This window comes from Nilaparvata lugens, chromosome 5 (assembly GCF_014356525.2).
Source record: "Nilaparvata lugens isolate BPH chromosome 5, ASM1435652v1, whole genome shotgun sequence".
Lineage (NCBI taxonomy): Eukaryota > Metazoa > Arthropoda > Insecta > Hemiptera > Delphacidae > Nilaparvata > Nilaparvata lugens.
Genome location: NC_052508.1, coordinates 58851500 through 58863662, shown reverse-complemented (window position 1 = coordinate 58863662; position 12163 = coordinate 58851500). Strand labels below are relative to the sequence as shown.

Sequence of the window (12163 nt, the reverse complement as noted above, 5' to 3'; positions counted from 1 at the left end):
TCCCTTCCATCTGGGTGCTAGGCCCGCGTGGAATTTCTGAGCCTTGTTTGAGAGTTGATGATTCCGTGTGAGCACCTGGTCGCCGATCTGGTAACGAGGCTGTGTCTCGGCTATCGGGTCTCCCTTCCTATTGAGATAATTTTCTTGGTTCAACACGGCTTCGCGTTGGATTGCGGTTAGCGTGTGTAGACGCTGGTTAATATGGTCTTTGTGCGGTTCGAGTTGATTTTCGGGCCAGTGGCTCCATTCCCCTGGCCGTGGAAGGGTTTGGCCAAACAGGATTTGACTGGGGCTGTATCTTGTTGCCGTGTTCTGTCGATTTCGCAGGGTGAATAGCACGGATGGTAGTTGGTTCTCCCATTCTTGGTGTTGTTCTTGTAGGCGGATCCGTAGTCCCTTCTTGAGTTCCTGGTTCCTTCTCTCGGTAGGGTTGGCTCGGGGGTGATAAATTGGCGTGGTGTAGTGTAAGACTCCCCATTTGAGGCAGAGTTCGTTCCATAGTTTCCCCGTAAACTGAGTGCCATTGTCGGAGAGTAGGATTTTTGGGTATCCCCATCTGGGAAACAGGTGCGTATCCATCGTGCGGCCAATCGTGTTGGCGTCGCCGTGAGGCAGCGGGTAGGCTTCTATCCACCTGGAGAAAGAATCAGTGATGACCAATATGAATCGATTTCTTCGCTTGGAGAGTGGGTAGGGGCCCATCAGATCGAGACATACGGTTTCCCATGGTCTAGTAGACCGTCGCGGTCGTTGCGTAGGTTCGTGATTCCGGTTGTACGCTTTTGAGCAGCTACACAGCAGGCAATTTTGTACGTACGCGGTTATCTGCGCCTTCATACGGGGCCAAGTGTAGTATGTAGCGATGTTTCGGTAGGTTTCGGCGTAGCCTGGATGTCCCATTAGATCATCGTCGTGATAGCGGAACAGTAGCCGGGTGCGAAAGTTGGGCGGTATGACTATTCGCCAACCGTCGCGTGTCTTCTTCTCCCAGAGTCGGTTGTGTAGGCGGTAACTGGTGAGGAATACTTGATCAGTTCCCGGTTGATCCTCCAACGGTCGGGGTTCGATCTCCATCCATCGTTGCACCTGCGCGTTGATCTGGTCGTCTGTGGCCTGTGCTTTCCGAATCTCTTCTAACAGTTCAGTTTCGGTTGCGATGCTTGCTAGCGTAGCGGGTTCACTGGTGACTGGCAGGATGTCGGGAGGCATGGTTCGTTCTAGTTGTTGACTGGTCTCCTCAACTTTTTCGTTGTCGGGTTGCCGTGACAGTGCGTCGGCGAACTGATTCTCTTTACCCGGGCAGTGTTCTAGGGTGAAGTCAAATTCTTGTAGGAGCAGGGCCCATCGAGTGAGTTTGGCGCGGCTGTCCTTTGCAGTTTGTAACCAGGTAATCACCTTATTGTCGGTACGGAGTATGAATGGCCTGCCTTCCAGGTAAGGGCGATATCGCTTTATTGCCCAGACAACCGCAAGGCACTCTTGTTCGTTACTGTGATACTGTTGTTCCGTGTGGTTCAGCTTGGCACTGGCGTATGCGATCACCTTACGGTCATTGTTGATTTCTTGGTATAGGACAGCCCCTATACCGACCTTGCTGGCGTCTGTCTGTAGGATGAAGGTCTTGGAGAAATCTGGTCGACAGAGTGGTTGGATGTTGGCGGTCAATGCTTGTAGGCGGCGGAAAGCTGTCTCTTCTGTTGGTGACCATTTCCATCGCGTCTTCGTGCTAAGTAGCTCAGACAGAGGCGCACAAACGTCAGCGGCGTTGGGTAAAAATTCTCGTAGCCAGCCGACTACTCCGAGAAATTCTCGCAGTTTCTTTCTGGTGGTGGGTCTCTCCAGTATCGCCGTTTCCCTGCCGTTTCTTCGCGAGTTCTGGGCAGTCGCGATGAAAATGCTTGGCCGGGCAGTAATGACACTGAGGAAGCTGGTTGTAGTTGAACCTCGGCGGCGGCTCTCGATGGGGTGGCCCTGCGGGTGCCGTAGGTTGAGGCGGCTTATATTTTGGTCGACTGTTGAGGTCGGTTTCCAGGTCGTTGGCGATCATGATCAGCTCTTCATAGTTCGTGGGACGAGCAGCTCGAACTAGGGTGCGAAGCTCGGAACTCAGCTGACCGATGAGCAGGGCGATCACCTCGTCTTCAGCCAGGTTGGTTCCTAAGCGCTGCTGTAGTTGGAGCTTCTGACGGATGAATCGCTCCACTGGCTGGTTCGGTTTGTGGGTGGTGCCATAAAATTCCGTGTGAGCGGCTGCGATTTTATGGGCTCCCGAGAAACGGGCCTGAAGTCGGTCACGGAACTGTTCCCAGGTGGTGACGAATTCTCCGTAGTCTCTCCACCAGGCGGCGGCGTCGTCTTGTAGTTGCGCTTTTAGAAGCATGACCCAGGTATAGCTGGGAATGTGGTGACCCTGTAGCAGCTCGGTGCACTGTCGCATGAAGGTGATGGGGTCTTCATGGAGCTTGCCGCGGAAGAACGGTAGCAGGGTCGCTATGCTGGTCAGCTGGCTGAGGTTGCCGGTGTAGCTGACGGCTGGAGCCGGTAAGTTGGCCATGTTGCTGGTTGCGGTAGTGGCGTGACTAGAGGTTGACGGTGGAGCAGGCAGGTTGACGGTCAGCGCGCTGGGTTGCAGGGTGGTTGGTCGAGCGGGCTCGCTGGTGAAGGCGGATGGCTGCGTTGCCCCGGTTTCACTGGTGGAAGCGGGCGGCTGCGTCGTGCTGCTGTCGGTTTGACCGGTGGTCTGTGCAGGCCAGCCGGCGAATGTAGACTCGGTGTGTTGGCTGGTTGACTGCATCGAATCTTCGGTGGTCGTATCTCCACTGTCTCCGGCTCCGGTTCTAGTCGCTACCATGTTCAGGTGTTATGGGCGCCACTGGGAAATTGCCTGTTCCCAGACAGGTATTCTGAATTGAAAGATTCAGAGACACATTTTGTTGAAAGAAAATAAGTTTGAATTTTTTGTGTGAAAAATTCAAGACATACATTTAGATGAAAAATTTAAGACATACATTTAGTTGAAAATTTAGGTTGACATTTTGTTTGAAAAAAAAGTTTTGACAGTGGTAACGGGTTACTGTATCTCCATACAGTGAGTGGCCCCACGTTGGCAGGCGCCAATAAAGTTTATATCTTTGAATAATACTATCCCATTTGCTTTACTGTATCTTTCTACTCAAGCTAATGTTTTAACATATTTTCAGCTATCATACTCCATATCAAAATTGGATTGAAGGGATCTATTTTGAACAATTTTTAGAAGTTCTTCTCAAGTTGATGGGATTCTTTATGCTCTTAAACCTCAACTAAACCTAAGGCAGGTTACAGAGCTCGACTGACGGTCAGTGTATATACATCACATTTTCTGACTCACAAAATGGACGCATTTACATATTGTTATTGCAGCTTATTATCTTCGAAAACGAAAGATTAAAAGACGTAGATATCAAGTTCACCCGATGGTCGCCCAAAGAGCACCATACTCTTTGATGAATCAGTTTTACACATTCAAAGCTCGACCGACCGTCAGTGCGTATGCACCATCCTGACCATACATCAGTATTTCTGACTCTTAAAATAGATGCCTTTACAGATTGTTATTGCAGCTTATTATCTTCGAAAACGAAAGATTAAAAACGTAGATATCAAGTTCACCCGATGGTCGCCCAAAGAGCATTTCAAAGGGAATTTAGTACCATTATATACATCATTGCTTGGGGTGAAGATACATTTTTCAACTACCTCAGAATGTCCATCAGAAATTTTGATGAGTTATTTCGAGCTTGTATCACCATTGGGAATACTTGCAGTCACTTTAAGCTACGGATCAAATAAATGTAGATAATATTAATAATATATGTTTTCCAATAAAAATTTTAGAAATGATTCAAGAAATGTATAGAAAAACTCTTAATTCAAATATGATACTATTAATTGAATTCACTTATTATGCTATTCAATTCAATATCAGCTGATTGTCGGGCAGAGGTGTCAGCACATTGGTTGTGTTGCGATCGGGCTACTGATCAGTACAGCTCTGAAAGCTTCTATTTGTTTCATTAGCGCGTCAGTCGACCGATGGAACGGATGCGCTCGAGCTCGACCGATGGTCTTCGTACGCTGTATAAAACGCATGGTCCTGACCGTGCGCATGCGTGCCGTCAGTCCTGCTCTGAACGGATACATGGAATATCTATGGAAAAGACAAGTGCGACTGACGTACGCACTGACGGTCGGTCGAGCTCTGTAACCGGCCTAAAACTGTAGGTCCACTCTTATCTTACCGTCATCCGTTTCATAGCCCTTAAGCTATGCATAGGTTCCTAGTGGTATATAATCCTCAGAAGGAATACTCCAATGATGAAAAAACATAATATTGGTTATATCAGGTTTATTTGTCTCTCGAAGTACCTTTTTTATCAAGAATCTTCTCACATGCTAATTTAGGAATGAATTATTCTAATACAATTATTGAATCTTTGATCCAGGCGAACTCAAGCCAGTGCATCAATGTCACTCCTGGTTACTGGATTGGCTCAGAAGAGGCTGGACTGCAACAGTTCTTTGACGAAAATAACATTAATGCCCAGTACACTCTCTCAACTGATCCTGATTGTTCGGAAGGGTGAGTAATGCTAGTCTATATGAATAAACATATTTAGTTTGTTTGTAGGTAAATGAAAAAACGTCTTCCATTATTAAATGAAATCGATCCTTTATGAACTCAAGATATAGGTGTTTTTTTTTATTCATGCAATGCTTATAATATTTAAGACGTAATAAATACATGAAATTATATGAGTTAATATACAGCAACAAATATCATGAGTAATAATATTGTTATAAATAATAATAGCAGTAAAATTCGTATATATTGTGTAGTTGAACGTCTGGAGCATTAATTTACGTAACGCGTTATCGACGCTGATGTGATATGAGCTGGGAGCAACGAGAAACTGGTTTTGATTATCCATGAATGTTCCGTATACAAAAATAATCATAATTTTCATTAGATTGATGAATAAGTTCCACAACTTCCCGTATTTTCATTCAATATGGATGCTTACCACATTATAATCTTTAATGCCAAGTAGGCTTAAACAGAAAGTGTGTATTTAAATTGTTGAAAAATCCAAGAGTACATACTATCAAACAACAAAAACTTACATGGAAAGGCGAGGTGCAAGGCGTACAAAATCTTCGTAGTAGAAAGAACCGACGGATGTAATGTCCATCTGAAACAGTGAGAAGTGCTGTGTGTGAGAGAAGTGTTAATTTTTTCAACAGTGGACATCATAATCAAGCTTTGAAATGGATTTGGAGAAAAATGGATCTAAATGCATTAAAGAAAAAACTACAAAAAATATTTTTATGATAGTTGATACTATTGATATGAAAAATGAGGATATCAATAGTACGAGCGTACTATTTTTCATCAATCCAATTTTGTAAGGTTGCATGCCAGGATGATATTGAGATATGTTGGTGTCTTTTCACTACATGACTGAATTTCAATTTTGTTGGTTGAAAATTAAATATGGACGTACTACACATGCTCTCTGATGGTCGTGGATTTTATCACATACTATTTGTAATTCTAGTTTTATTTTTTTCTACAGTTTGGTCAATCCTCTTATATTTTTACTCAATGTGATAGAATCATTTTAATAGTTCTCATTCTTTCAGGTGCCATGTAGCTTCTATGCAATTCTATGTCCGAAGGATAGGAAAATGTGAGTAGTATTTTTATGTACTTGATCAAGCTTTTGAAAAATACCTTTCAATTTGAATTATATTCTACTAAGTTTGTTTTAAGTAAAAACAGTAATGCGATGAATAAGTATCTAATGAAGGATAAGATGATGATTTGAGTTATTTTTGTCATTAAACCTCATAGACATGGAACATGCCATTTTATAATGTTTGAATGAAGACAAATATTCGCTTGTTGATTATGTACTCAAGATTTACGGAATTTGTTTATAATATTTCTTTATGCTATATCCCACAACGAATATTGTCAAACAAAGCCTTTTGCAATTATTCTGACTAATCAATTTGGCTACATTCCACTCAATGAAAAAAATGTTCAAAATTATTTCCAACACTCCGCTCACTCAATATTAATTATCATTTAATCACTTTTCTACATCTTATAGATTATGTCTTGGAAGGTGTTGTCCGGTACATTATATAACCTTTTAGTTTAGCAACAAGATAGAGACAAATAATATATAAAAATGCAATTTTAAAATTTCTGGTCACTCAATCAGTGCTACCTCCAGTTGTTTTTTTTAGTTCAGTAGCGTGGTCAAAGTGACTACTTTCCGCACATCAATCATTTTGCGTACTGCACTGAGCTAAAGAAAATGCTGGCCTTGCGCAAATGCGGGAATCATAGAAACAAAATGAATAATGGTGTGAAAATAATATAAATCAATTTTCAGCTTTCAGCGCATCTTCAAACGGCAGTACAGTAACAGAAGCTAAGGCGAAATGTGCATCCCTCCTTCTAAAGCAACTTATTCTGGCAAACTTGTTTGATGGTCTGAAGCAGAGGAAAGCAATTGCTCCTATCAAGGAACCGATTGAGTTGGATGTGCCTGATGAACTTGTGCAGAGCATCATACAGTTATGCACTGAATTCGATGTCAATACTCCTGAGTTGGTGAGTTGTAAAATGTGTCAACTGAATGACTAACATGTACCTTAATAAAATGTCTAGTAAATTATTATTCTATAATACAGGGTTATTCTAAATGGTGGACCCATTTTTAAATATTCATGTATTACTAAAGAACCATCCCCACATGAACAATCTTTATATCAATGGAAAGAGAAAGTTTGAAATTTTGTGGCGGTTGATGATGGTTTCGTTCCATAACTGGCTGGTAGAGTTCCGCAATAATAGGCCGCCATTCTGTGCCACTGTGGGTGAGATGGCGACTGTTGATGGTGGATTCACGGAGGATCGGCAGCCTTGATCGCAGGTTGATTGGTTTGTGCTTTCCTCCCCTTCCCCCTCTCACAAAGAGGCAAGATAACCTCTCTCCCTCACCCCTCCTTCATCCTCCCCCGTTTATCTTTCAACCCAGCACTTCAAGAAGCGTGTTCGAGAAGTCAACATCGTTTCGTTCCGTTTCTCCTGTTCCGTGGCGTTCGAGCTGAACGCAATTACCTCGTCTCGTTTCGTGATATATGTACAATATCATATAGGCCTACGCATAAAGACAGGATATCGTCAGCAGTAACTTCTACACACGAGCTACAGTCCACTTCCTCGCCAGTTCCAAGGTTAGTGCAGATTAAAGACTTACTTTTGGGGCTGTCGACGTTTTCGTGAATTAAATCTTAACTGTACCCCAATCCTTAGGTTTGGGGACAGGACGGGATTACCAGTTGAGCACACGGTTTTTTGCGTTATTGAGTTTGCAAAAGTGAGTCGCAAATTGTAGTGCGACGGGCATTTCGTACCAAATTTGGGATTGAACCTCCAACTGCAAAAAGCATTAGCCGTTGGTTTAAGCAATTTCTACAAACTGGAAGTGCGTTGAAATGAAAAAGCGCAGGCCGACCACGTGTGTTTGTTTAATCTATATAATAATAGAGAGTAGGGCTGTGTTTGTTCGCATCAAAACATGTCAACTTGTGGATTGCATACCGGAAAAACGGGAATGATTTAGATCTCCAAATTTCTCACATAGATTCTAAAAATATTCTGCTGATTGTGCAGAAGGAAGTTATCAAGGCTGCGACAGGCTATCCAAGACGTTATCCTACTGATCAGCTTTTCATGGAGTTTCAGGTTTTGGATATTCGACAGCTTTTTATCAAGGCACTACTTGTGCATATGCATAAAAGAAAGGAAAGTCTAAATATAATTGTATCAAATCATGACCATTTCATACGTGCCTCTAGCATTAGCAGCATAAGGATGCCTAGATTGATGAGTCTGGTCTCATCCCGATGTCCCTATTATATTGCTCATCGCTTGTGTTGCAACATGCCTGTTCAGTTGTCAATCTTTAACACATACAGTAATGCAGCGTACAAGAAAATATTGCTCTCTTGGCTGTTCCAACAGAGTAGAGTAACATCGGAGATGTTATTGCGGTCTGTTTACCATTTCTAAAAGGTTTTTTGGAAATAATAATATGTTTTCAATTTGCTATGTCCGTCTCTAGCATGTGCTTGCCTGACGGCCCTGATGGATGATCCTCGACTGAAATTAAAACTTTTCTATTTTGTACTTTCTTCTTTCTATCTGTCTCCTTTTCACTCTCTCTTTCTTCACTCTTCTCTTCCCTTCTTTCATTTTTTTCTCTCTCTTTAGTTAGTTTCTCCTCTGAATTAAAATGAATATATTAAGTGATTCGGGCTCTTCTTCGCACACAAGCATCATAGCCCATGTGAAGAAAATTTCCTCTAATGCTTTCTATAATTTTTTGTAATGTGTATTTATAAAGAGGAATAAATTGATTTGATATCAATTTCGTGCACCTCGAAGCCCAAATTTCAATTTTCCTTCTAGATTTCTTAGAATTAATGTTCAAATTTCATTCATGCTACCGTACATGAAGTTCTATACAGCATAGGCTACATTGTTGTAGGCCTAGGCAAAACTTCTTTGGAGAGGTGAGGCTTTTGACCCTGCGAAGTTTCGGAGGGGAAAAAAGAAAAACTCAAGAGGCCAGTGATGGGTGAAAAAACAGGCACAAATGTGGGTCAAGAGGCTGAGTCAAGGGTGGCCGGGCGCCCTAGAGGCAACTTGGCCGCCCCTTCCTCGGCGGAAGGACCTACAAAGAAGGTCAGGAGTGGAACTCACGCAGATCACGAGGACTAATCAGCCTGAAGAGACTGCCAAGCATATCACACTGGATTGCAACAAGGATTGCAATCTCCAGGTGATGAATGAAATGTTAGTATAGGGAAAAACTCCTGGTTCTTGTAAAGGACATAGGTATTGGTTTGCCTAACTAACATACTACTTGGGAACACAATAAGCTTCGGTTGACGTTTGGGGTTCTTTGAACCTATGGATCCTTGAATCCGTCCCTTCCAAAACAATAAACAATAATTGTTGTAGGCCGAGAGTGTGCTTTTTATGAGGAGGTTGAAATGTTGTTACAAGACATTGATTTTCGAACGGAGACGTGTAGCGTAATCTATCATACACGTACGGGAAATTATATATAAGGAAAATAATGTTTGACGCATCATCACGTCTGAACTACTGGACTGATTGATTTGAAATTTTGCATAAAGATTCTTTATCAACCGAGGATGGTTATAGGCCTTTTTTCAAATTTCTAATATTTTATAATAAGTTTTCAGTTTGTAAAATTTTAAAATAGACCCTTGCGGAGCACGGGTTACTTGCTAGTAAGCAATAAACGTGTAGGACGAGTTTGGCTACCGTGTAGATGTTTGCCGTGCAGCAGCCGGAGGCCACATTGAACACTTTCAAGGCATTAAAAAAACTTTGAAACTTTCTCTTTCCATTGGTATAAAGATTGTCCATTTTGCATTTTTACTTTAATGAATACTAAGTTTTGAAGATGGGTCCATCGTACAGAATAACCCTGTATTTCTAGGGGCTCTTCTAGTTTTCATTATTTGGATCGATGGGGCCGCTATGCTAATTTGATATATATAAAGCTTTTCTCACCATCACCTAAGTAATGTTCTTTCTGAAAGTCAAAATTTCACCCAAAATTGAAAAAATCTAAAAGATGGAAATGAAAAAATCGGCAAAAATTACAAGTGCTCTGGAGTTTACCATGCATTTTTTTAGAATTGTTCAGAGAGTTTCAATGCTTAACATTTCTAAAATTTGATATTTCTTTAAGTCACCAAAATAACCCACTCTAAGAAAAAAATCTGCTTATTGACTTCTACTTTTTCAGAGTGATTTCGAAGTACAATTTTATCTGAGAAAGATGGAAAGTAGCTCAATTAGATAATCTACATAACCTATTACCTAAACTGTGACACGTGACCTGCGCCAGCCAGATCACATGATATTATCATTATTTATTATCTAAATGACAGTAGTAAACATTATCTGTTTAATTCTTTAATATAATAAAGAATTATATGATCTGTAATAGTATCAAAAATAAAGAATTAAATTAACATGCACGTGATAGGAAATACATGATTGACGCCTGAACTATGGAACTGATCAACTATATGATATGCATAAAGATGCTGAATTTACCGAGAATGTTTATAGGCTCATTTCCATTTTTATCAATTATTATAATTCAATTATTGAATGAAATGTTGTGGGTTTAATCCAACTACAGTTTTTTTTTGCTGAGCCAACTGAGTCTTCAACTTCAATGAAGATTTTCTAAGTAATTATTGACAAATGATAAATAATTATTGTATTCTCTCAATCATTTTCCCGATTGTTGTCAAGTGAATTTCACAGGATAACAGTTTCAATTTCCGGCAAGGAACTATAGAACTAGAATCGAATCTTTTTTTTTGCTTTTCACAGACCCTTGCGCAGCGCAGTTTACGCTCGTTTAGCTATAAAATCATCATTTTACTAGAACGGGGAATTTATTTTCATTTATTTTTACAAGAACACTGAATGGGAGAGAAAAACTAAGGATACTCCTAGTACTATTTCTCTCCCAAATTTATATATTTAAATTCAATTAAGAGTAGTTTATGAACAGTAATAGTTTAGTTAGTAGATAGTTACACACTACCGAGACAATTTCAACAGTAAAAACTGTGCTTTCTAATTATTTGATCTGAGAGTGATTAGTAAAATACTGTATAAACCTTTCCGCCATCATATCAATAGCTTTGTTTATTTCATCATCTCTGCTTACCATTCTGCTATGATTCGTTGACGATTCTTTGATATCTAAGATAATTTGATTATGTTGATTTCTTTAAAAACTTATACTTTATATCCATTGTATACGAACACAAGATTTAAATTCCAAGTTATACAATAAACCTAACTATTAGAAAGTATCTGATACTCCTCGTGAATACCGTAGGTTTATAATGGAGTCTTGCATTTTGATATCATATATATATATATAATATATATATATATATATATATATATATATATATATAATATATGAAAATGAATGTCTGTTTGTGTGTTTGTTGCCTATAGACTCGAAAACTACTTGACAGAACGGCATGAAACTTTGAAAATATGTTGTGTGAATATTGGGGATTGTTTCTGACCAGAAATTTTAATAAGGGTGCTAATAATAATTATTTATTTATCCATTTTATATACCTATGTTTTTGACATTTTCGGCCGAGCGGCTACCGAAGAACGGGAAGATGATCATGATTTAAGATCATAACGTAAGTAATACAGAGTTAGCATAATCATTGAAACCCGTGAATAGATTTCAACGATTTGGCAACATCCAAATTACAAAACCCACTCAGCCCAACCAATGCTTTGTTCCATTAGCTCTTTTGTGGTCAACTTTTTTCTTGAAGCTTTTTTCATTGTCAAAACAGTTTCATCTCTACTATTCATAAAATAAAGAATTAAATTAACATGCACGTGATAGGAAATACATGATTGACGCCTGAACTATGGAACTGATCAACTATATGATATGCATAAAGATGCCGAATTTACCCGAGAATGTTTATAGGCACATTTCCATTTTTATCAATTATAATTCAATTATTGAATGAAATGTTGTGGGTTTTATTCCAACTACAGTTTTTTTTTGCTGAGCCAACTGAGTCTTCAACTTCAATGAAGATTTTCCAAGTAATTATTGACAAATGATAAATAATTATTGTATTCTCTCAATCATTTTCCCGATTGTTGTCAAGTGAATTTCACAGGATAACAGTTTAAATTTCCGGCAAGGAACTATAGAACTAGAATCGAATCTTTTTTTGCTTTTCACAGACCCTTGCGCAGCGCAGGTTACGCTCGTTTAGCTATAAAATCATCATTTTACTAAAACGGGGAATTTATTTTTATTTATTTTTACAAGAAAGCACTGAATGGGAGAGAAAAACTAAGGATACTTCTTGTATTATTTCTCTCCCAAATTTATATATTTAAATTCAATAGAGTAGTTTATAAACAGTAATAGTTTAGTTAGTAGATAGTTATACACTACCGAGACAATAATTTCAACAGTAAAACTGTGCTTTC

General features: G+C 39.8%; 1 protein-coding gene across 7 annotated transcripts in view; it reads left to right on the top strand.

Moving 5' to 3' along the window:
* Positions 1 to 6777, top strand: part of LOC111046153 — a 95830-nt gene extending 89053 nt beyond the window's left edge. For all 7 annotated transcript variants that reach the window (XM_039428905.1, XM_039428907.1, XM_039428906.1 and 4 more), the window contains 3 exons: positions 4485 to 4621; positions 5683 to 5729; positions 6444 to 6777. In XM_039428905.1, coding sequence (XP_039284839.1) covers positions 4485 to 4621; positions 5683 to 5729; positions 6444 to 6697 — 438 coding nt within the window. In that variant the 3' untranslated portion in view covers positions 6698 to 6777. The remainder of the gene's footprint in view (positions 1 to 4484; positions 4622 to 5682; positions 5730 to 6443) is intronic.
* The last annotated feature ends 5386 nt before the right edge of the window (positions 6778 to 12163 follow it).